Consider the following 26,675-nt stretch of genomic DNA (forward strand, 5'->3'; position numbering starts at 1 on the left):
AGCATATTTGCTGTAGGATATGGGTGGTGGGAGAGACTGGGAAAAGATTCATCAGGATTGACCATTGCTTCCCAGAGGTAAATAACCAAATATTTGATGGGAGGAATAACTCAATCATTCTATCTTAAGATAAAAGCTTAAGGCAGCTCCCACCTCACAGGCTGGAAGAGATGCAAGCTCACCTGAGGATGAAATTTATCATCCACGTCTTCTGCCCTCATGGAAAGTTGCTGTTTCATACTCAGGTTTTGTGAGCTTTATAAAAACTCTGGAATGCTGAGAGAATCCAACTATCTGGCAAAATAGGATCTTCTTTTGTACCATTAAATCACAGGTGAACCACCCATACACAAAATGAGCATCAGAATAAGTGCTGGAAAAGATGAAATAACCAAAGCAAATATTCCTTTTTCTAGTGCTTCTCCTTCATAGTTATTGTGCAACAACCCCAAGCAGTAATGCATTTCCCTGACATATTAATTGGGACTAGGGCCTGAGGAATCTCGCATGGATGGCTAAGCATAGATAGTGTGCTGTTTAGACATACCCAGCATTTATTTTCCCATCTTCTAGAAACATCGTCTCATTTCTCTTTTAACAAACTCTCTCTCCCCTATGAGTACATGATTGAGGTGCTCTGGTGGGTAATATAAATCAATCAGACTCTTCTAGGAATTTGGATATTGAACAGAGTGGCTTTGAAATCAGAAACAGAGCTAATTCACCCCAAAACAGCTCCCCCAAAAGACTGCAAAGTTCCTGCAGGTTCACCCCCAGGGTGGCCTGCTCCTTAGTCTCACCAAGGCTTGGGCATTCAGTGTCTCCATGGCTCACATGATCTGACCTGGGTCATTCTTTTATGTTTGCTCAGGTAAGCCAGAGTTGTTTCTGTTGCTTGCAAGCAGTGAGCCTAACCTGCAACAACCATGAAAACCAACAAATGAGACACGTTTGGGTGAAGTTGCCTATGGGGCACTTTTAAAAAAATACCTTGAGCTTGGTCAGACTCAGCTAATCCAGGGCCTTATTTACCAAATGATTAAGCTGAGAGATTCAAGGACTTTTTCCAAGGTTTCAAATCAGAAGCCAGGTCTTCTGACACTTTCCGCCATCTTGCAAAACAGTGACAGTCTCTTCTGATAGGTTTGCTGGGGCACACAGGCGGGCAACTGATGCAAAATGCTACTTCAAAGACCCCTTCAATTAATTAATCAATGATTATTTATTGCAAGGCACTGTGCTAGGCACTATGGAGAGTACATGGAAGATAAGACCAAAGTCCCTGCCCTCAAGGAGCTTACAATCTAGTTGGGAAGACAAGGCATACATACAAGGAAAATTAAGTAACAATACAGGAGTTGAGTTAAAATGCAAGATAACAGTACAAGAGACTTCCAAAAGTAGTACCTGATTAAATTACTAAGTGAGGGGTATTGACAGGGCTTGCAGCTTATTCAGAGGAAGGAGGTCAGCGAGGGTTGGAAGGCTTCACAGACAAGCCGGGGCTGGAGCTACCCTAGAACAGTCAAGATCGGGGATTAAAGAAGAGTGGGGGTATTTCAAGAAGGGGCAGCCAGATGCCCAAAAGGCACAGAGGTGAGACCAAAAGCAAGTGGTGTTCAGGGGCCAGTGAGGGCTCTATGTGGCTGGGTATGGACTTAAGTTGTAATTAGATTAACAAGGGCCTCCGGTTTAGATTTTATCCTTTTAGCAATGGGATTGGGGGAAACCTTAAAACAACAGATGTCCTTAGATTAAGTGTAGAAAAGACTGAGTTAATCCAGAGGATCTACTCATGTTTGATCTTCAGGAGACTTATTTGTGGATTTTTGACCCTCTCTACTTCCAAAGAGGACCTGCAATGGTGTTTTCTCTGGGTCTTCTACGTAGGGATCATAGCCAGAGACTTTTGAGTCCCTCTAGGATCTTAAATTATAACTAGCACAAGGGTGAGTGAACAGATTCCCTGACAGGCAGGCAGGAAAAATGCTCCCAAAAGACAAGTATCTTTACAAATGACAGAATATTTATTAACAATACCTTTAAAAAAAGATTACATATGCTAGATCACTGGTAAATATCATTAACACTGGGGTTGGGAACTACCTGGGGTGTTATTTTTTTTCATTCATTTTATTATTTTGTTGATTTTTTTGTGTGTGTGATTTTAAATTTTGTTTTATTTCAACATAGAAGTAACCATATCAAACTAAGAAAGGAACACAGCTTGAAATACTGACAATATATTTTTTCCCAGTTACCACCCTAGTTTTTACACAAGTGGAATCCTGATTATGACTTTATTGGATAAATATAGCTAGAAGGTTGAAAAGTTAACTTATACTCTTTGTAAGCAAAAATGACAAATTACAAGCAAATTTGAGCTCTCTGAGAAAGAAGAAAAGGTGCAGCGTGTTTACAAGTGAAAATTTTTATAGAAAATTTCATTGCATTTTATTTGCACTGTTCCACTACTGTCAACTTACAAAACCTCCCCCGTTATAACAAATAGTTCTTTTCATAAGAATACGGTTTTGTTGATATTGTCATTTTCCAATGCGTGATTTTAAGACATAGAAGATAAAGCTTATAAAGCAACAAGGCTACCTACTGCAAAACAGGAGAATCATTGAGATACCATACAGTTTTACTAAAGATCTCTTACAGAGTCATGAAAAAAATTATTTGTGGCAACTATTTGCTGAAATAGGAGAAATCTGCCAGACTCCTTACATAATTCTGATTTAAAAGAAGGGCTTCTATCATTAAAGAGATACACATATTATCTATAAGAGATTTTGTAACGCAGTTATGAATCCATCCACAGAGAATTACTCTTTTCTTTGTTAAATGTACATTCAAAACAGATACATTTAAAGATAGGAAAATTATTCTTTATCCTTTGAAAGACGTGGTTGACTATAGTAACTTTTGGTCTATGTTACTACAGGATATGTAACTTCCAGTGTCATGGCTAAGATAATGCTACTACAAAGACAAGGCTAACTTAGTCAAGGGAAAAGAAAGTCTTACCGTAGGATGCTAAATTCAGGGGTGGGAGTACTGCGCAAGGTACCTCTCGGGCAGTTAGTTTAGGTTTTGAGATTGCGGCCATTCCTGAAATCATCTCAAGTTGTGTGGAACAACAAAATTCACAACAGGGCTGGAAAACATATTGTACAATGGCTAAACGACTTGATTGAGTGCATCAGTCATCCCATGAGACATTCCTACATGGCAGCCTTGAGTTACAGACTAATCCTTCAGCTGCGCTGCCTCTAGACCCTTGTAGAACTGTACAAGGAATCTGCAATGTATTGACCAAGGTGAGTTTCCAACTCTGTCTGTAAAGGAAATATTTTCAAATAATAATCGTATGATTGTGTTGCCCATAGCATTTTACAGCAGAGGAAAAAAATTAATATCTACATCTCATGTTAACTTTAAAAAATCCTATAAAACACTAAATATATAATAAAAAATATGCATATAAGGACATATGTAAACTGCTTTGGTAACATCATATTACAGATGTCTTCAGTGCATTGCAGAGTTTCCAAAGAAACTTCAGACAAAGCTAGATTTGCTTTGAGGAAGTACTGTAGAATGCCATTCCTAAAGAAGCAAAAAACATTTTTTTTTCCAGTAATAAGATGTACTTGAACAACAATATTACTTAGTACTGGGTGTCTTCAAAACAACTAGCTAAATGTTGCTTATATCATAAAGAGAAAGTCCTTCGGAGAACTGTTGTCATAAACTGGACCTTGCTGTGAGGGAGATCATGATGGTGCTGATGGCCGACAGCGTGCATGCATTTGAAGTGGACGGCCCGGCTCCTCTTGCATAGGCATCTGCGGAGAGAAGACATTCACTCAGCATCCACTTACCCTGGCAACAAAGGGAGGCAGCGCCCAGGGCTCTTGGAAAGGGAAGAACTGTCTGAAGTCTATTGGAAATGACCATCTCTCTCTCTCTCTCTCTTTTTTTTTTAAAATTTTTAACCTTTTTCTTTTTGAGGTATAGCCAATTTTAAACTTTTTTTTTTTTATATTGGGGTATAGCCTGTTATGGGCTTCCCAGGTGGCACTAGTGGCAAAGAAGTCGCCTGCCAATGTAGGAGATGTAAGAGACATGGGTTCGATCCCTGGGTCAGGAAGATCCCCTGGAGGAGGGCATGGCAACCCACTCCAGTATTCTTGCCTGGAGAATCCCATGGACAGAGGAGCCTAGCGGGCTACAGTCTATGGACTCACAAAGAGTGGGAAACAACTGAAGCGACTAAGCACAAGCCAATCAACAACATTGTGACAGTTTCAGGTGAACAATGAAGGGACTCAGCCATACATACAGATGTACCCATCCTCCCCCACACTCCCCTCCCATCCAGGCTGCCAGGTAACATTGATCCCTGCGCTACACAGTGGACCTTGCTGGTTATCCATTTTAGATACAGCCGTGTATACAGGCAACCATAAACTTGTTGTCTAAGTCTGCGAGTCTCTTTCTGTTTTGTAAGTAAGTTCACTTGCATCAAGCCCAACTCTTGTTGACGTTTTAAGCCTCTGTTCTATGACACCCTAGCTATGAACTTGGGAGCAGGTGGTGGACATCTCTGGACCTCTATTTAAGCATTTGTTAAGGAAGGGTGTCCACATCTAACATGAGAAGAAACTTCAAAATGACTGCAAACACTACAGATAAATACTAGGATATCAATGATGCAGCAAAATAAACATTGATGTTCTCTTTCGAATTCAAGCTTTGTGCTGGGCACACAGCCATATGACATTCCTGCAAAAACCCTGAGAACCTCTGGTATGGTTATTACACATTTTAACAGATAAGGAAACTGGCGCCTAGAGAGAGGAGATAAGTCTAAGATTACCCACTTAGTAAAGACCTGAATTGGGATTCCAACATATATATATATCTAAATATACCTATTTTTTCCCAACAAAATAAGCTCAATCTTTTAAAAACTTTTCCCTATATGTCTTATATTGTTTTCACAGTAAGAAATTATCAACTGTCATTTGAGTTTTATCAAGATTGTAAGATCTCTAACCACCAAAATGGAAAACCTCTTGAGAAAGAGACCATGTTTTATTCACAGCTACAGCCTTATCATCTAATCATTATAACAATAAAATTGCTTCAAAGATGTTTTTGTAATGAATTAAATCAAGAATTATCAATCTTAAAAAAAACAGTTCTTGAAATGATAAGCAAGTATGAAGTCAGATTTTAAGAAAGAGAGATAAATGAACCCCAAAACAAACTCCAGTCTTGTGTTTTTTGTGGCCTGGAGATTACTTCCACATCTCACCATAGATCTGGTTCCTTTCAACAGAAGTTAGAGCCTCTTCGGAGATGTGGAAACCAATTCTCCCCAGTGTTTGCAAAGAAAAAACTGTGTTAGTATTTGCATGCAAAAGAGGTGTAGTAAATATAAACCTCATCTGGAAGATGACAAATTACTCCTGAATCTGGAGCATGTTCTTGGAGTAGCCTGCATTTCCCACCAGAGGTCCTGTTCTATTCACTAACAGTAATAAGTGCTTATTCAGAAGAAGGGTGAAGTGACCAGTGAACATTTTCTTTTCTGCTTTGAGGCATCCAAATTTGATAGATGCAGTTAAAACTAGTTGAGTGGATACTTCATTGTAACTTGATACAGCAAGGATACCAGAGTCTTTCCTCATCCGACAAATAATCAAATGGACACTGAACAAAGGGACTGATGCCCAGGACTCTGTAGTAAGGATTGTCCATGATTTAAAATATCCAATGTCCATCAATGACTGGAAAGTTCCTATCTCCAGCCTTCACTGAACCCCTTACCTCTTGACTAGTAAATCCAAAAGCCAGTGAAAATCTACACTTAGATACCTAATGGCAATCTTATTTGTTTTATTATTGTGGTAAGATACACATAATGTAAAGGTTAGCATTTTAACTATTTTAAAGTGTACAACTCAGTGGCCTTAAGTTCACTCCAATGTTGTGCAGCCAGGACCACATCTAGTTCTAGAACTTTTTCACCATCTGAAATGGAAACCTAGTACCCATTAAGCCACAATGAACACCAGTGGCCAGTGACTTTCAGTCACCAATCTGCCTCTATGGATTTTCCTATTTTGCCTTTTTTTAAAAAAAATGTTCAAATAAAATCATACAGCAAAAAATAATATGCTGTTGAGATAGTTGCAAACACAATATTTGAAAAATAGATTGAATGCATTTGTGTGAAAAAAGAACATACACTTCAACAGTCTTTGAAAACAAATATATTCTTGACTATATGTAGACATGTGTGCTTATGTACACGTTACATACACAAGTTCAAAATAAAGTTTCAAGCTCAAAACATTTTCAGCCAAAGACATTAAATTATATTGTATCACTAGAGACAGGCTTCTAGAGCAATTTAAAGAACTCTTTTCTGCTTGTTCCTCCTAAGTCACACTTTTAACTTTCTAACCTATAATGTGGGGGTTACTATAGCTGTCAACCACCTGGGTGACATGGAAGATCCTGGTGACTGATCTGTGGCTGCTTTAACCTCATTATTGATTGTCAAGTGACTAAATCCTTATTACACCAGCCAAGACGGGTCAGACTGTTTTTTGCAGAAAACTACCTGCGATTAGCAAATATCAGTTGTCTAAGGAAGGAGGATGGTATTGTCCATTTTTATCATGTCTTTTTTTTTTATCATGTTTAATTTCATCTGAGTCCTGGCTCACTGGGAGGCTTAGGCAATAAGGCAGACATGGAGAAGGGAGGGGAAAAAAAAAGAGAGAGAGACGTTCTCACTTGATATCTTTGGAATTCGAATCTGTTCACTGCTGCTGCCATCTCCTCCGTCACTGAATGGCTTAATTTCTATTATATAATCTTCATCAAAAGGCAAAGAAAGCTCCACCGACGTTTTGTTTGTTTCAATGACAGATGTGCTACTCTGTCGGCTCCATCTGTACAGGACCTGCCAACATGGGAAGAACAGGTGTCACCTGCTGTCCTCACAAAGGCCCCCCCAGGATGCAGCAGACATTTGTTTCTACCTTTGGGCGCCAGTGAAATGTGGGGATGCTGAAGTTGTCAGGCTGCCCACATGCATTCGGAAGGCTCATTTATAGCAAGGGGCATGTCTGCAGCCACCATTTATTTCATCACAAGGAAAGAGTTGACAGGCTTGTGTGGCATGGAAGCGTGGCTAGCATGAGCCTAACAACGTGCTCTGTGACCTCACATGACTTCTGGAGGCTCAGTTAAAACACTTGAAAAACTGGCTATACAGAGCTCAGTGACATATGAGGGTCTTTGGCATCAGAACAGATTTGGCTGCTGTGTGACCTTGGTCCACTTACTTTCCCACTCTGAGCCTCAATGCCCTCATCGGTAAAACGGGGACAATAATACCGACTTCCCTGGGAAGTCTTCAAGATTGCACAGGATTCAATAAAATAAAGGACTCAAAGAAAGCATGTAGGACATGGTATCTATGAAGTATTAAAGGAAACAAGAGATACAAAGATAACTTGGCAAAGGTAAGAAGCAAAAATCAGGCATGATAAACTATCATTATTAATCCTTTGGAAAGAGGACATTTCAGCACAGGAAGAGCATCTCTGAAAGGCAAGGGCAGAAACCCCTTTTCCTCCCCCTCCCACTGGGAACCCTTTTAAAGCGACATAGAAAAGGGAGGGTGTTATAGGACCATTACTGTCACTCTCGAAGTGTCTGTAGCTCCTCCAGTGTCACTTACACATCTTTGTTGACCACTTTGGCTTCTGCTGGGCCAGAGTCTAGGCTGGTAGTTCACAGGATGAGATGGCTAACTAGCTTCCTTGAAAATACCCTCACCACCTGGCATTGCCTACCCTGGTCATCAACAGTCCCTATTAGGAACTAAAGATAAAGGTCCAGAGAGGTGTACCTGCCTTTCTGGATGTAACAGTTGTGATGAGAACTGTCCCATAAATGTTCTCTTTACTCTGAGCCAGACACTCTATTGGCACAGCTATGCTTAATGGTGACAGCATCTGACAAGACAGGCACTATTATGTGTGCCCACAGATGAGGACACTGAGGCCCAGGGATATTGCAGAGCCGGTAAGCGACTAGATGGGGGTTTCCAAGCCCATGATCTTCAACCACTGTAACTTCAACCACTGTATCATTTCTCTTGGTATTAAGAAAAAGATAGGGCTTAGTGACATGAATGGTTCCAGGTCCTGGTTGTATGTAGAAGCACTTAGGGAACCTGGAAAAATACCAATGCTCTCTCTAGTCTGGTGATCTCCAATCTTTTTGGCACCAGGACTGGTTTCATGGAAGACAGTTTTTCCACAAATTAGGGGTGGAGGTGAGGGGTAGTTTCAGGATGATTCAAGTGTATTAATATTTACTGTGCACTTTATTTCTATTATTATTACATCAGCTCCACTTCAGATCATCAGGCATTAGAAAATGAGGTGGGGGAACCCTGCTAATAGGCCACCGGTTCTCAACTGGGGTGGAGGGAGTGGAAGAGCAATTTTGTGCCCCAGGAGGGCATTTGGCAAATGTCTGCAGACATTTTTGGTTGTTATAATGGCTGCTGCTAGTGTTGTGAGTGCCTGGGTCCCCCTATAATACAGAGGGCAGTCCCCACAACAGAGAATCATCCAACTTGAAGTGGCATCAGTGACAAGGCTGAGGAATCCCGCTCCAGCCACTCCCCAGACCTCCTATGTCAGACTCCACAGAAGAAGGGTCCAGGCCATGGTATGTTTTTAAAAAGATCTTCAGATGTTCATTCAGGGAATCATGAATGACATCACGGTTCTCAAACCTAAGCTTGTATCAGAGTTGACTGGAGGGCCTCTTAAAGCATCTATCATTGGGCCCCACTTGAGTTTCTGATTTCACAGGTCGTAGTTGGGACTTGAAAAATCTGCATTTCTGACAAGTCCTCAGGTAAAACCATTGCTTCTGGTCCAGGGACCACACTTAGAGAACAGTAAGACTAGCTCATCTCTCCCTCAGACCCACTGCTGCCACTGGTTAGTACTTACAAACCTGTGTGCTGGAGCCCACCAGGCTCCTCTGGCCGTGGGCTTTACCAAGCAAGAATCCTGAAGTGGGCTGCCATTTCCTTTTCCATGGGATCTTCCCGAACAAGGGATCAGACCCAGGGATCAAGCCCGGGTCTCCTGCTTGACAGGTGGATTTTTTACGTCTGAGCCACCTGGGAAGCCCCCTAAGACCCACTGTGAATTCTGATTTGCTGGGGTCAGAGACATAGGGTCACTCTACTATTGCTAGAAAACCAAACACAAGAGAAATGCATCAAATTCCCTTAAAATGGTTTAGATCCCATTTGTTTCCTGACATTTCATCACCTTTATTTATGTCTTTCTAATACAAGGTGGAAAACACAATTTCCTTAGGGTGGAAAGATTCATAAGCATCCCCCTTCCTTCTCAGGAGTTTCAGTTGTATCAAACTCAGCATCCACTCACTAATGATCAGGTTCAAATAAATCCTGAGGCGCATCCGGGACTGTCAGAGCATCTCATCACAGCCCTTCAGGAACATGGGCTGGCTGATGGGATGCAAGGGCACATCTGGCTTTGAGGAATAAATTGCTTCTTTGATTTACCTCTAGTCCTTGCCAGAGCACAGAGGATTCAACTAGTTTCAAATATAAATCCAAAAGAAACACTTAGAGGAAAAAACAGCCCTTTTATCAGCACTGTTTACTAGTCATGTAACATTGGGGGCTCAGCTGCGTGCATGTGTGCTAAGTCGCTTCAGTCATGTCCAACTCTTTGCAACCCCATGGATGGCAGCCCACCAGGCTCCTCCGTCCATGGGGATTCTCCAGGCAAGAATACTGGAGTCGGCTGCCCGCCTCCAGGGGATCTTCCCAACTCAGGGATCAAACCTGTGTCTCCTGTGGCTTATGCATTGCAGGCAGATCCTTTACCACCAGGCCACTGGAGAAGTCCTGGGGGCTGCAGTGGGAGCTAAATAAAGGCCTATAAAGCCTTTACACCACAATGAGGCTTATTTCAGCTTTAGATCTGCTGATTGACCTTAGTCCAAGCTTAGTTCAACTGATTGACTTAAAGGCAGTGCTTACATTTCCTATAATCCACTGTGGAAGACAAGGAGAAAGAGTAAGTTTGTGGGAACAATGAAAATAGGATCAAACATTGTTGAATGCTGATCATGAGTTTCAACATCATATACCTTGAGATAGGCACTGTTATTATTCTGATTTTCTTTTTTGGCCACGCTGCATGTGGGATCTTAGTTACCTGACCAGGTATTGTACCTGCTCCCCCTGCACTGGAAGTGTGGAGTCTTAACTCCTGGATCATCACAGAAGTCCCTATTCTGATTTTAAAGATGAGGAGTCTGAGGCCTGGAGATGTTCAGCAATGTGCCCAGGATCTCATAGCCAGTAAGTGGGGGACACAGCATTCAAACTCAGGCAGGGTGGGTTCACAGCCTACATTCTTAACTAAGACTAGCTTGGCCACCACTGTGGACAAACTGCTTTCATTCTCTGGTCTCTGTTTCCATGAACACAAAACAAAGGGGGTTAGAGAGTAGAAAGCTCATGGCCCATAGGTCACATTTGGCTTGCACATCTTAACTATTTGGCCCTCGGTGGGTTTACTTTTTTTTTAAATTAGACATCACCACTTAAAACTATACATAGTTTTAAAACTATACACCAAGAAACTATACATAATAAAATTTTGGGTTCTATTAAAAACTGGAAGATATAGCCACATTGGTCTACATTCCTGTCTGGAAACAACTGGTTGGACCTTAGAACTTACTGCCTTTTCTGGACCATTACAAAGTCTATAGGTACCATGGTCTCCAACACACCCTATTATGTCATGATGCTATGCATCTACCTCAGGACATTTGCACATCCTGGTCACTATTCTTGGAACACTCTCAGAGGGCTGCTTATCTCACTCCCTCCTCTTTTTATGACCCAATTGAAATGTCACCCCTTGATAAAGGCTTTCCCTGGGCTTTATTTAAAATAACATCTCTCCTATCTATCCACTGTCTACTCCCCTTACTCTGAGTTATTTCTCTTGGTAGTACTTTATTGATCTATTTGTTTACTTCTGGCAGGCAAATAATTGAGGGGCTAAAAGGCAGGACTCTGGATCCATACTGCCTGTATTCCGAGTTCAGGTCAATATACTAGCTGTGTTAATAACACTGTATCATGTACTCGGGTGGTGCTAAGAGAGTAGATCTCAATGTTCTCACCACAAACAAGAAATGGTAATTAAGTGACGGGATGGAGGCCTTAGCATATGCTATGGTGGTGATCATATCGCAATATATAAATGTATCAAATCAACATGTATATATCTTAAACTTATACAATATTATATGTCAATCATGTCTCAATAAATTAGTAAAAAGAATACTAGCTATATGAAGAAGGCAAGTTACTAAACTCTGTGCCATGAGTTATTTATCTATAAAACTGAGGCTAATAACTGCACCTGCTTCATGGGTTATTATAAAGTTAGAAAGAATTAGACCTGTACTTGGCACGTTTATTGATGATATTTTGTTGAAAGAATTAAGCCACATTAATCCGTTTACATAACCTGCCTGGCTCTGTAGACAGTTTACTTTGTGATACGGAAACCAGACACACTCTCTTTTTAGTTCACGTGTCATAAAGTAGCTTGACAATTTGTGCTGAAACAGTATGTGGGGCCTTAAACTTCCTAAAGTTGAGTTCTTTTGTGGACTGTTTACCCAAGCAGAAAACCCACAGATCTAGACAATTTAGATAGAAAAACAAAAACACACACAGACATGTATGTATAGTTTTTACAGAACTATATATCCTGAATGTTGACACTGTGTGTGTAGCATTTCAATATCTGTAACCAGGTATGCTGAGATCCCTTGGGATCTAAATGAGGATGTGTGGGGAGTCTGGTTCCTCCAGTCCCAGCTCTAAAGAGAAGGGAAGGAACTGAATCGAATGGGAAGTCAAGAAGAAGTCAGAAAGGCATCTTCCCACCTTGTTACTCCTTCAGTCAGCACATGCAGCATTTCAAACTTCATACCCACCCATTAGTGATGCTTCCTAAGGCATGAAATTCCCACCCTGGAGGTGCCACTAGATGTTTCATAGATGTAATTTAGATCTACAAGACACAGTGAATCAACATGCAAAAAATTATTGGCGGCGGTGGGGGTGGGGGGAGGCCTAAATCCATGGTTCTCCCTGTGCTGTCTTTTTATTATTTCCTGAGATTGTCCTTTCCTTGATTTCTGGATAGGTCTCTGTATCTTAAATTGTAATGTCTTTTTTTATTTTAAATTAAGTCTGTGGTTGAACCCTTGTGATGAATATATGAAATAAATACATACTGGGTCTTTCTATCAAAATAAATAAATAAATAAATAAATAATTTATATCATCTCATCTGCTGCTCACATCTGCAAAAGTTCCATGCTATCCAGCTGTAATTTGTTCCAATGTTTTATTCTAGTTCTACAGGAGTAAAAAGTTCCCCAAATACTGTGGGAAGCGCCAGTTCTTTTCTGGGAGGTGACTACTTCCATGTCAGCCTTGTGCTGCTTGATTCCCGCATACCTGCCTGATTCTGTGCTGCACAGGGGAATCTTCTAGATGTCTGTAAAAGTGTCTGTTGAATTAAAAAAAAAAAAAATATATGTATATATATGTATGTATGTATATGTATGAAGGGCCTCCTTGGAAACATGCTAATAAGACAAGTTCATACGAGTTTCGGAGAGAGGGCGGGAAGACAAAGATGTAGTAACTAAATAATACTCATTTTTCAATTATTCTTCTGAAAATGCCTATAATCCTTTAGACCCAGCTCACTGAAGCAAACTTCAGCTTGTGTATGCATCCCTGCCCTGTGGAAGCTGATGGCACTCCAAGTCCCTTTATTCAACAGCCTTCGGTTTTCACATTTGTAAAATGAAGGGCTTCGGCTGGATGATCTCCGGGGTTTCCTGCCCAGCTAACATTTTGCTTGGTTCCCTGAAATTCTTTAGGCAGCTCCCTGCCATTCAATTTTATTTCAGCACCAGTTTCAACCTGAGCTTTAAGACCTAGTAAAAGCTTCTTTCATGGAACTCGTGCCCCTCCTCAGGGACTGCTAAAGCTTTCAGATTTTTATTGTGTTTCCTCTCTCCTGTTCTACTAGGTGACACTGGAAGCCAGGAGGAAGACTTTCTGTCTCCTGTATTTTTTTCCTTCTCTCCCTTGGTTTGGTTAAATTAATTCAGGCCAATCACATCTGCATCTCTTTTGTGCTGTGTTCAAAGTCCCGGCAGTGTCAGCGTGGGTCAGAGAACTGTGAGAACTGTCTTCACTCCTGACTTCTTTCTTTGCGTCGTCTCACTCCTTTCTCTCTCTTTCATCTTCCAGCCTCCCAAACCCCATGCCTCTCTCAAGTTGGATAAAACTAGTCAGATGAACTCTTTGCAATTATTTCACACTAAGAGACTAATGATTTAGGAGTTCAGGAAATAAGGGCTCCCTTCTCATACCACTGTAGAGAATGCATCCTTGGCTGGAGAAATTACAGGGACCATTCAGGCTAGGTGCTCTTGAGGCCCACAGTCTGGGGATTCACAGTCTGAGGCCCACAGTAAGTCATCAGCCAATTATAATTACCCAAGAGGATGGAAAAAGTACCTTAAAAAATCTGACAAATAGTGAGAGCTCTGGCCATCAGGGAAGGCTTCTCATCTCAGACCCGATTAAGGATGAGGATCTAAGAGGGGGCAGTCCCAAGGAGAAGGAATAGAGCCATAAAGGCTCGGGGAAAATGAAGGCACTGGCAGATTTCTCCTTTAGCAAAAGAGAAATGCAGTCCCAGAGAGGTTACGTGATTTACTTGAAATCGCATACTGACTAGACGACCAAGATGTGGTTGTTTTTTGCTCTACTCTGTAAGACCCTTCTAGAAAGTTTCCTTTTAAAAAGGGATCCAGTGGAAGGTCTAAAGATCAGTTCTTAGGGAACATTTCCCTGCTGCAGAATACAAATCACTGTGCCTTGTGGACTAAGGAAAACGGTCCATAGAAGGGAAGGTTTCCGAATCCTCTAATCACATCACTCAAGGCTAACTGTGTCAACTCCCAGCCCTGGCTTCACACACTGTAACGAGCGCCTGCCAGCACTGTCAGTGTGCTGCTGTCTTCAGCTCCTACCGAAAATGTCACAAAATAGCAGCATGCCGGCTTGATACATCCTGCTGACTAGTTCTGTTTGGCCTGCAGTTGCCCCAAATGTTGTTTAAAAGTGAAACAAAACAGGATACTTAAAATGCCTTTTAATTTTAATGACTGTGGCACCACAGCTGCAATCAATTTCCTTTTCTAGTTTTTTAAAGTCAGGCTAACATTTATAGGATCAGGTAAATTAACTTCCTAAAAAATTCTTGTGTATATGTGCACATCCATATCCATATACACATGCACATATATGGGCTTCCCTGGTGGCTCAGTGGTAAAGAATCCACCTGCCAAGCAGGAGATGAGGGTTCAATCCCTGGGTCAGGAAGATCCCCTGGAGAAGGAAATGGCAACCCACTCCAGTATTGTTGCCTGGGAAATCCCATGGACAGAGGAACCTGGCAGGCTACAGTCCAGAGGGTCACAAAGAGTTGGACATGATTTGAAGACTAAACAACAACAGTATCTCCATAACAAAAGGGACATGAACAAAAATAATTAACCATTAGTAACACTGAGAAGTTACTACTGTTGATTAAAAATGTGATCAAGACAAGAACAAAACAAAACTGACTTTGGAGATATTAAAAATGTGGTTCTTCATGATTTTTTTATAGACCCAAACACAGGGTCTTTAACTGCTTCTGGTGACTGTGCCTGAGACTGAAGTTTAGGTGATTCTCTCAACCCTGGCCAGTTGTCAGGGACCATTTATAAAACTCAGACCAAACCACTCTGGAGCAGAGATGGAGAAAGGAGGCTGTGAGAGCATCATCTGGGAAAGTGAGGACAGTGATCCTAAGGTTCACGAGAACAGTGTGCCCCGGTTAACAGCAGGAGTATAGGTGCCTTAGCAAAAAAAGAAATTACCCACTTTGTATCCTTTTACTTCTGACTCATTATCCAGGGCCTTCACTTGATCCCAATTGAGGATAATTTTGGAGTCCGATGAATTCCATATGATGTTTCCAGGGGGTTGACTTGGCGCTATAAAAAAAATTAAGATATACGAAGTCACAGATTATTAAGTCTCAATGGATTCTGAGGAATATCCCCTTCCTAGAATTTGAGAGTGGAGGCAATTTAACGGGCTATTGCACTAATATGTGTCTTCAAGGTCACTAAAATCTGACGAGATACAGCGCTGCAAATGGAAAAAGATTCAGTTGGTCGCCTAACATTTATAGCTAAAAGAAGTAGCCCTTTCCAGTGAGGAGAAAACATTTATCTTTCTGTCCTCCAGAGCAATGAATTTTGCATGGTATTCGGGAAGGTTCAGTTAAAATGCTAAGGTAAATCTGAATCTCCATAATGATACCAATTAGTATGCAAATGATCACTGGGAGGTAGGGATGGGCAATGAACTTGGAATATGTTTGATGAATCCCTGAAATATTTCTGAGCAAGAATATTCTTACGTGGCTTTCTGGTTGTCACATTGACCGTTGCACTGGAGGGGCCTGTCCCAGCAGAATTATATGCCTTGACAGCTAAATGATACAGGGCACTGCCTTTTAAGTTGGTGATTTTCGTTGACGTCTGATTTCCTATTGTTCGTATTTTTCGAGCATTTTCTTCTTTGTCATCATGTCTCCAATATTTAACCTGAGAAAACACAAAGGAAGACCTTGGATGTCATACCTATTGGGGATATCGCCAATGTGATTTTTTTTTTCATACAAGATTCTTAGGATGGTGTTAATTTTCTGTACAGCAAGTCATAAGCGGAGCGTTCAGAACCAAGACCTTTGTGTGCACTGAAAAATAATTGGCAATAAAAAAAAGGCCCCCTCTTTGTTCTGAGCTTCAGAGTGAGACGGTACATTGGCACAACCATCGTTGCTATTTCTCCCTCCCTGACCCCCACCTTGTTTTGAGGCCAAGTGATGCTGGGTGTATCAGAAATCAAAGTTCAATTTGCCAGCCACCTTATATATGCTTAGACCTGCATGTGTTTAGACACAGATCTCTGTAATTCAGAAAGGAGTAAGCTGACAGCAGAATGCTCAGTGCTTTCATTCATGCTCCTCTAGAAGCCATTGTTCTCTAAAACAAATGTCTTTACATGGAACTCGAGGTCTTTTTTTCCATCCGTCTGTGTTTGGAAAGTTCTCACTGAGGGGTAGAGACCCTTACCCAGAACCAAGGCACCCCTCTCTTGCTTACCTCATACCCTTGTATCCGACCTCTATTCTTCTCCATGGGGGAGGCCCAGAAAACTTCAATGTCTGTTGCAGAAAGACTTCTGGCAAAGATGCTGGCTGGTGGTTTGGTGGGTTCTGCAGATGAGTGTGGAAAAATTTACGACTCTATCAGCTATATCAAAATAGCCTTCTGGATGCTGGCATCATAGGTGCAAAGAATCCATGACTATAGACTAATCTTTACTGATCATGACCCAAACATTCACTTCACAGAGGACCCAGGATTAATGGCTGAGAGGGGGTGGTGATGGAGACAGTGCTGAAGAGAACTGTTCAAAGTCTTTGTCTTCTAAATTTAGGGTTAAGTGGAAGGGAAATAAACCAGGAAGCTGAAGTTTAAGAGCCAAGTTCTCCTAGCCAGAAATTTATTTAATATACATCCTTCTTAATTAGCATTTGTCATAGGTGAGAGTTCCACTCGCTGTTATGAAAATGAGAGAGACAGAAAACAGGAGAATCAACTGACTTGACTAAGTTTCAGGAGGGCTGGGTGACAGTTCAGTTCTGCACCGCCATCTGTATGTCTTGGACAAGTCATTTACGCTTTCTGGGCCTCAGTATCCTCAGCTGCAAACGAGAGTCGAGACCAAGTCTGTCCCCCACATTTCAGTTCTTTTTGCCAGATTTCTGCCAGAGCTATGTACCATTTCAGTGGTCTTTCTTAAGGAAAATCTTAGGCATATTGTGAGCTGTAACTTCATGAAATTCTGGTTTTGATTTGATGGCTGTATTTTTTTATCTGATGCAATTCAAACCAATATATAACTATCAGATATTTTTAAAGGTTCACCTAGAACCATTAACAGTAACTTGCGTGCTCCCTCTGAAATCCACATTATGTTCCAGAACATGCTGGAGGTGGAGGCCACTAATGTTGTGTCTATTTATAATAATGTATTAGTCTGTAGGTGTGTTAATTCACTCAGCATTTATTAGGGGTCTGTGTGGCATACACACAGACACTGGTGACACAAAGGTGAAAAAATTAATATCTTGCCCTCAGGAAATACACTTTAGTGAGAATATAAAACTATAATTCAAAACTTATAATACATTGAGATGAGAATTATAACAGAGGAATGTTAGGGTACAGGGACAAAGAGAAGCAACGCAGTCAGCTGGCCTAGGGAAATGAGAGGCCTTAGTTGTTCAAGTTGAATTTTGAAAGATAACTGAAATCACAAAGTGGGCAAGGCAGAGAACATTAAGAGAAGCTGAAGCACATGCTAGGGGCTCAAGCTTCTTTGGATAACTGCAAATCCTCTGGCTATGGTTGGAGCATGGATCATGCAGGAAAGTGAAGCAGAAAAGAGGGGTGAGGGTGAGATCATGGAGAACTGCTGAGTCTAAGGGGCTGATTTCTCTTTCTGCACAGAACGGACTGCATCTTCATTTACTCCAAATCAATGACCCAACTTGGAACTGTTTTAATATGGTCTCATTCCAAACATCAGCTTTGAAACAATGAAGGTGAACTCCAATGGAAATGAAGACCATTATGCAAGGCATTCTAAGAGCAATGCTAGCACAGAGGCAGTAAAAATAAATGAGAACCCCTCAATGTGATAACACCAGGGGTGACAATGAGAACAATCACATTGCTTCGTGACTCTCTCTACTTAATAACAGAATAATTTTTGAGTATACTGTGACATACGAAAAGTGGTAAGAGGAAATGCAAATTATATTTTGGCACTCACCTAAAGGTATAAAATATAATTCTGTTGAAAGTAATACTATATATAAATGGAAGATCTTCTACAGTGCTTGTGATTTTGGTCTCTAGCAATGGAATTAATAATGGATATCCATTTGTTTTTATATATCATGGAGTTGCTGTCTTTCTAAGAGATTGGTGGAAGACAGTGAAATGTATTTTTCATACTACACTTTTCTCAAGTCAGGATACACCTTCAATTTATGGGTGGGGTGCTAAATTGACGGCACATCCTGAAATCAATATCTAGGGCTTCCCCTGTGGTCCAGTGGCTAGGAATCCGCTACAATACAGGGGACACTGGTTTGATCCCTGGTCCAGGAACATCCTACATGTGGGGTGTGTTGGGGGGCAGCTTAGCCGGCACACCATAACTACTGAGTTTGTGCTCTGGAGCCCACCAGCCACAGTTACTGAGGCTAGGAGCAGCAACTACCGAAGCCCTTGCACCCTAGAGCCCACACTCTGCAAGAGGAGAAGCCCACACACCTGCAGTGAGAAGCCCGTGCACCACATCTAGAGAGTTGCCCCTATTCTCTGAACCTAGAGAGACCGCACACAGCCACAAAGACCCAGAGCAGCCATAAGTAAATAAACAAATAAATAAAATCACCATCTTGGAATTAAAGAAGCATCGTACCTTCTTCTGCAGAATATACCACTGTGGTGGGACTGAAAGGGCCCTCTCCTTTATTGTTGAAGACACCCACTTTAACCTCAAAAGGAGAGAAGGGACGCACGCTCTCATTCCTGAACACGTATCTGGAGGCGTCCGCGGAGGCCAGCACGGTCAGCATCCAGATCATTTTGCCGTAGGGTCGGAAGGCCACCACATAACCAAAGCCTCTGCCGTTCTGTAACTCCTCAGGGACCGTCTGGGAAAGAAGGGAGGTGGTCTTCAGAGACTGCAGCAGCTTGATTCAAGTGCCACCTTGTTTTATTCCACCACCACCCACACCCCCATCTTGCCTCCATCCTATCTCATCGTGGGTTTTGTAGAGAGTCTTCGGTTTGGGACTTGCCATCCGTCTGGCTTTGATATTCAGAGGGGACTGCAGCAGGAGTTTAAAAAAATCACTGTAACCCTGCAGTGGAGAGCCCGGCTTCCTGACGTGGGAGACCCAACTCTGAAAGTGTTGGAAATGACGGTGGGAGACACTGGGTAGTTGATCTAAAAACCAACATTTCCAACATGTACCATCCGACACGATTCTTCCTCCAGCGTCACACAGACACTCAATGAAGCAGCTCTCACCAAAGAAGTGAGGACCATGTTGCTCAGCCCAAATCTTCCCTCTCAGCTCAGAAGTGCTGAGCGGGAAAGGGTGAGTGGTTTATCTCACTGCTGGGGCTTTGGTTAAATGGACAGATTTGAACTTCCAGGCTTGTTGTCTAGAATCCTTCAGAAACATTTAGAACTCTTGCTGAGGCTCTGACCTCCTCTCTCAAAATCGATTTTCAATAAATGAGTGACTAATAAACCTCTATGTTTTTTTAAAAAAATAACCTTACACAAGAGGGCTCCAGCAGCAAAGTCCACCCTAGGAAATTGTGTTGGCACACACAGTCTAATGAGCACAGAGGTTTTAGATCAATTGACCTTGAAGTAATTCAGGAAAAAAAGAAAAAAACTGGTTTTCTCTAAGCCAGATTTCTTTAATGTATAATATTACATACACTTTTTTTCTTGTGTTGTCTTCCCTTTCATGATTGTTTTTTCTGTGATGAACTGAATTAAAACTTAACTCCATAATCGATGGGCAAACATCACCTCTTCCTGCTGACCATTAATATTGTAAAAGGGAGTGTCTGCACTCAAATGGCTTTTAGTTGTTAAAAACAGAGGAGGAAACTTCCTAGATATGTTTAACACAGAATAAAATGATAAGATAGCCTGGACTAATGTGTGTTGCTGTTGTTTCATGATTCATTTACCTCCCACGTGATAACCAGTTCAGATTTGCTGCCTCCACCACCACTGACGTTAGCTGGGGTGACTTCGGGGACTGTTGAGGAGACAAAAACAAGTCATGTCAGGTGACAAAGACCAGGAGGGCCAAGAGGGTGGCTGGGCTGAGGTGACCCAGTCTAACAAATACTTGGATGTGCATGGCTTTGTTTTCTGAGTTCAGAAATGGTATGATCAAGGGGGTCTAAAGCATCAGTTCACAGAAATGAAATATACCAAGGAAACTGATATTCCATAGTGACTTATTTCCCATTCAACAAGGCACATCTGTTATCTGACAAGACAGAACAATGGTTCAGCTCCACCCCTAGAGGCCGAGGTTCAGGGGGATGGGAAAAGGACTGAGGTTCTGGTTCTAATGCTTGGGTAGGCGTTTATTAACCACATGGCAATACACGGAGAGACAATACACACTCTGCCCGCGCTGAGTTTACAGTCTAGCTGGGAGGCAGGAGCACATGCAGGATGATTACAGAGCGATGGCGACAACCACAATAGTGCAGCAGAGACAGAATGGACGCGTGCAGCGGCCTTCGGCAGCGCGGGCTGCTCAGAGCAGGGCTGGGCTAATGGCTTCTCGGAGCAACGTGAGCTGTGAGCTGGGTGTTGAAGGAAGTGGTGGACAGAGGTTGACCTCTGGCTCACTGTGCTTAAACTCTTTGATCCCCAGTTTTCTCTGTAAAAGAGGGGAAATTTGGCTAGCTTTCTCCTTAGGACTGCTGAGAGGAATTAATTAAATTATGATTTCATAGTGGGGGAAGGAAGCATGGGGATTATTGGCTTATCATCATGTAAGTGAACAACTCCAGACAGAATCTGAAAATGTCTGGCTGGGGTAGAGATGTGGTGCCTGGGTATGTCCCCTTGGATAAAGACAATGAATCAAATCTAGGTGGATTTGTGTCCAAGAGTAGGGTCAGAGGCCCCATTTGCTCTGGGGCTTTGCTCTTTCTTCAACAAACACCGAGGATGAGATGGTCAGATAGCATCACTGACTCAAGGGACATGAGTTTGAGCAAACTCCGGGAGACGGTGAAGGACAGGGAAGACTGGTGTGTGGCAGTTCACGGGACCACAAAGAGTCAGATGTGATTGAGCGACTGGATAACAACAATGACAAACACTGGTCTCATCACGGTTGGGACCTTCTCAGACACCCACACCTAGGCCTTCCACACCATGTGAGACAAAGACAAGGAGTGCTGATGAATTTATACCATTCTCTCCCTGTGTTCACCCAAGCTGTGTCTACAGAAGTTCCTACTAAACTGTTGATTGGGCTTGCTTGAATTAGCAGGAAGGAAATGGCAACCCACTCCAGTATCCTTGCCTGGAAAATCCGATGGCCAGAGGAACCTGGCGGGCTGCAGTCCACAAGGTTGCAGAGTCGGGCACAACTGAGTGACTAACACTTTCATTTCCCAACCTTAGCTTTTGGGAAGGGTTAATGCCCTAAGATAATCTGACTGGACATTTCTGAAGAATTTAATCTTTGTCACTTGAGATTCCTGTGAGTTGATAGCATTTGAAGTGTGGTTGTGCCTTTAAAAAAATAATAATCCTGGTGGGACAGTCTTGGTGACAAAGGAACCAATGAAGAAAGACATGGCATTTGAGGGAACTAAGACAAGTGTCTCTCCCTGGACCAGGGAACCCAGTGAAGACTGAGAATATAACCCGAGATTGAAACTCAGTGCTGGGACTCATGGAAAGAAAGAAAGAACAAACCAGTGGTTACCAGTGGGGACAGGAGTTGGGGAGGGATGTTCTAAGGGTAGGGAAGTATGGGGTCCAAATCATTAGGTACAAAATAAGGTAAAAGGATACATCATAAAACATAGGGAATATAGCCAATAGTTTATAATAAGTATAAATGGAGTGTAACCTTTAAAAAATTGTGACTCACCAAACTGTACACCTCTAATTTGTATAATATTGTACATCAAATGTACTTCAACAAAAATAAATAAATAAAAACAACAATAGAAAAGATACTCCCTGCTGGTTAATAAGCTGAGCATCTACTGGCCTCATTTCTGATGACTAGAGTCATTGTAGGGAAGGATGTGTTAACACAGAGCCTCATTAGGGCTGAAGAACAGGGTGATTAAAAGCCTCTCCCTAAGGAGCAGGAGTTGCTGTATTCGGAGTGCTACTCACGGGCCTCTTCTGTCCTCCGCTTCTCAGAGGGCCGGCTGGGCTCCCCAATCCCAATCACGTTGGCTGCAACTGTGCGGAATTCATACTCGACCCAGGGGTTCAGACCCACCACAGTGGCTGTGAATGTCTTCCCATCAATGAGTTCTGGGACTGAAAGACATCGAAAGAAAGTGAAATAGTTGATTTTACTACTTGTCCCTAAGAAAAAGTATTGGTGATTGTGATTCAAAATTATATGTAAAAAAATATTGACTAAAAGGAATTCAAAATTATATGCCATCAACTTTAGTTATTACAAGGTTAAAAAAAAGGTGAGGATGTTTCATAGTATTCTGCGTTAGGAAGATTGGAACTTAGTTCATCACCATCATCACTGTCACTGTAACCAGGGTACCACAACAGGTCTGAGGGCAGCTGCACAAACAGCCCTTACATGGAGGTTATCCCAGATGACTCTGCGCCAGACCAATCAACTCAAATCTCACACCAGTAGATGATGCCACAAAAGACAGTCTCCAAGGCCCAAGGATACCTGACTGCAATCACTCTTGTTCTCGCTCACCTCACATGTTTCTCGGTATTTACTGAATAGGACTGGGCACATTGTTTAATTCTTACAACTACCCTAGGAATAACGTAAGATTATTCTCTTCATGTTTATAGATGAGGAAAAGGTACCATACAAAGGTCAAATGACTCACCCAAGTAGATCTGTATCTTTGACCACATGGCCCAAGCTCCATTATAATAACAAAGGAGTGATAATGTTATAGATCCAAACTACTGTCAATGAGTTGTATTAGCACATCAAAAGAAAGAAGCTGCAAATGTAGAATGGACGGTCCATGAAGAACACAAAAAGTGGGATCAGAGAGGCAGCATTTGACAGTGTTCATTCAGCAGGATTTGGGGACGGCCTCCTTCACAGAGGACGGGGCTCACTGCCTGAAGCCACAAGCCACTGAGCCCTGGACTTGGCTTCTACACTCACTGTGCAACCTTTTGGGTTTTGAACTGATTACCATAAAGATTTCCCAAAGGGCCCAGGGGATGTCCCCGTAACAAAGCTGAGGCCCCATTGACCAGACGTCAGTGACTTCCAGCCTCCTGGGGACCACATGTATACAGTCCTTCCCTCCAAAGGTGAAAAGTGTGGGCTCTGGAGTCAGACAACCTGGATTCTAATCCTGAATCCACTCTTAGCAGCCAAAGAACCTTAGGGAAGTTGCTCAACCTTTCCATGGCTTGGTCTTCTCACTGTAAAGTAAAACTAATTACATCTATTCACAGTGCAGTTGACCAGACCCAAGAAAAGCGCTTAGATAAGGGCTCAACCAATTCTAGCTGTAGCTGTTTTCTTTTGTATACTAGCCTTATCATTGTTATTAATATCAATATCTTCATCTCCCTCCTTTCCTTCATCATATTTATGCAGTGATTTACATTTTTTTTTTTTAAGTTTCACAATCACTTCTGTACAGGGTCATAACAGTTCTTATTTTGCCCATTTAACAGAAGAGGAAAATAAAGATGTATAGAAATCTGCTGATTAGCGGAGTCAGGATTAGAAGTCATATCTCCTTAATTTCCAGATTTTCCTTTCCTTTCTTCCTAAAACACTCCCATGACCCAGGAGAAAGTCAGTGATTCAGCTGGAAACACAGAAACCCATTTCTGAGGTCAGATACGCTCAAATGGAAAAACCAGAGGAGTGTGCAACGTGCTTACAATAACTACTTGTTTGATTTTTTCCCTCAAACAAAACCTAAATAAAATAAAAAAATCAGTCAATTGAGAGGTATAGATAGGAGCAGAAATGGTAGGCCTACTCACGTATTCTTTAACAAAACCTCATGCCTCTTCATACTCAAATGTATCCATCTAAAAAAATGACAGCAAGTCAAGAGTCTCCATGCAGTCTTTAGATACAGGTTTCTTGAATGCTAGGTACAAATTTTACAAAGACTGTGACTACAGAGTAACACAATCCACTGCTTTTCAAAGTGCACCACTAGAGGTACACAGACAATTTCAGGTAATGCATAGACAGATGATGCATTTTATTTTCATAACAAATGTATTTTAAAATATGTTTAAGAAATAAAACCAACAGAAGACCTTGTCGGCTTGTCTCAAAGCTCAGTCGGTAAAGAATCTGCTTGTAATGCAGGAGACCAGGGTTTGATTCCCGGGTCAGGAAGATCCTCTGGAGAAGGAAATGGCAACCCACTCCAGTATTCTCACCTGGAGAACCCGATGGACAGAGGAGCTTTGCAGGCTACAGTCCAAGAGGTCGGAAGAGTCTGACATGACTTACCAACTAAACCACCACCACCGCCAAGACCTAACATCATTTTAGACACTGTGGCTTAGAACAAATTAAAGAACAAGCAAATGTGAATCAGTAGAAAGAAAAATATTAAATAAATGATGGTATAGTGGGCTGAGGTCTGGGAAACGCTGCCCAAAAGTCTCATCTGTAGCAATGTGTCTGAACAGGAAACAAGAGGCCCCTCAGCTTCTGCCACACAGCTGTGTCCATTCTGCTGAGTTCCTGAAGCCCCAGGGAGACAGCAGAATCAGAGATTCAATACAGTACCTGTGTTGACCGCTTGCCAGCCCACGGAGAACGGAGTCCTGGCTTGAATGACATACATGGTGACAGGGCTGTGGTTGTCAGGCCCAGGTCTCCAGGAGAGCTGAGCCGTGGTGTCTGTAATTTCATCTATAGTCACGGCCTCTGGGGGCCCTGGAGGACCTGAGAAAGAGCAAGACCCTCAGAAGTGGAGCAGTGTGTTCAAAGGTCCAAGGAAGTGACCACTCGGTTGAATGGTCAACATTCTATTCAACTGTTGATTCATCCACCCCCAAGTTCAACACTTGACAACTCCTTTCTGAATACCTGTGAGGTGCCTGTCTTCCTTCTAGGTTCTGAAACTACATAGACGAGTGAAACATGGTCTGGGCTCCTCCCTACAGGGGTTTACTACAGAATAGGAAAAACTAATAGGTACCCAACAATTACAATAGAATATTTTTTTCCAGATGCCAAAGGAGAATATTGGGGTGCTACCAGGGACCAAGTTCATTAATCCACTCATCATATATTTACAGGTTCCTACTATGAACTGGACACTGATATCTGGGGATACAGTGGTGATAAATGAAGATCTGAGTCTTCTGGAAGTGGTCATTTCTACCCCTGATGGTGTGAGCAAAAATGACTTTAGAACTTTGGGGTCACAGAGTTTTTCTGCATAGTCCAGCTGCACTGGGATGTCCACATCAAAGGCCAAAACACAGTCATGTGCGAGGGAACTGCTGTGAAAAGTGGCTCATGTTCAAGAAACCAAACTCTGTGGCTTCTTCAAAGAAATTTCAAAATTGGGTTGGAGCCTGAGGACCCACATCTGCAATTTCTGTAAGTCACACCTGTATTTTTCTACTTCTGCTCTGGATGTGCACAGAGCACTGTGCTTAGACCACTGAAATGGGAGGAAATCAGTTTTAAATGAAGGCTTGCAAAACATAAAGAAACAGAGAGCTGGAAAGCGGTTGGCAGGCAAACACAAAATAACACAGAGCCGGATCAAAGACCCAAAGCTGTCCTAGATTCTAATATGAAAAGCTCTTAGCAGGCAGTTAAAGGCATTTCTAATGAGTGACCACCTTGGCAGAGAAATCGAATGCGAGGGAGGGAGACAAAGCGACAAAGTTCCTGTGTGTTAGATAGGAGTAAGGAGATCTTCCTAGGGGGCAGAGGGACGTGCTGAGGCCCAGGAGAGTGATCAGATGTTCTGCCAAAATACTCCGGGGCCACGGCACAGGGGCAGGGAAGAAAGAGACCTTTCCCAGAGTGCTGAAAAGTTAATGGCAGTTTCTGCAAGTAACACTTTGTTCTGGGATTCACTTCTGCACCCTTTCAGTGATGCCCTAAATTTCTCTTTCCTTTTTTAAAAAGCCTTTTTTATAGACCCACAGGTGAGACTAAATTTATCTTCTCCCTCCTACTCCTGAATGAAAGGTCTGCAAGTCTGCACACTGGCACTGATTAATTTTCCACAGTGACATTTCAGCACGTCAGTCTAATGCCACCTAGATAGAGCTGGCATAACCTCTGGTCTCCAGGACTCTTATTAACCACAGAAAGTCCAGAAGATAATAATATAATTTTCTTTTTCCTCACCAGCTTTCTTATTTAAAAACATCCTTTTTAAAAACAGATGTTCCTTCCATGGCCTTTAGGATCAAAGTGCCACAAAGGAGAAAAGCATTCCTCTCCAAATCCCTCAGTGAATTCAGTGGACGGGGGAAGAGCTGAGCCCACTCTCGGCAACCAGCAGGAGCACGTGAGGGAGGA

The 26,675-nt window shown here is 42.1% G+C and overlaps 1 protein-coding gene across 1 annotated transcript in view; it reads right to left on the bottom strand.

Moving 5' to 3' along the window:
* Positions 1-1,359: 1,359 nt before the first annotated feature.
* CNTN4 (contactin 4) overlaps positions 1,360-26,675 on the bottom strand; it is a 511,526-nt gene continuing 486,210 nt past the window's right edge. Inside the window, exons 14-22 of the mRNA XM_061129161.1 lie at positions 24,915-25,073; positions 22,316-22,465; positions 20,122-20,192; positions 18,827-19,061; positions 16,432-16,544; positions 15,684-15,870; positions 15,140-15,252; positions 6,820-6,988; positions 1,360-3,854 (exon numbers count right to left, since the gene is read on the bottom strand). Coding sequence (XP_060985144.1) covers positions 3,754-3,854; positions 6,820-6,988; positions 15,140-15,252; positions 15,684-15,870; positions 16,432-16,544; positions 18,827-19,061; positions 20,122-20,192; positions 22,316-22,465; positions 24,915-25,073 — 1,298 coding nt within the window. The 3' untranslated portion in view covers positions 1,360-3,753. The remainder of the gene's footprint in view (positions 3,855-6,819; positions 6,989-15,139; positions 15,253-15,683; positions 15,871-16,431; positions 16,545-18,826; positions 19,062-20,121; positions 20,193-22,315; positions 22,466-24,914; positions 25,074-26,675) is intronic.

The sequence above is a fragment of the Dama dama genome, chromosome 24 (assembly GCF_033118175.1).
Source record: "Dama dama isolate Ldn47 chromosome 24, ASM3311817v1, whole genome shotgun sequence".
Taxonomy (NCBI): Eukaryota; Metazoa; Chordata; class Mammalia; order Artiodactyla; family Cervidae; genus Dama; species Dama dama.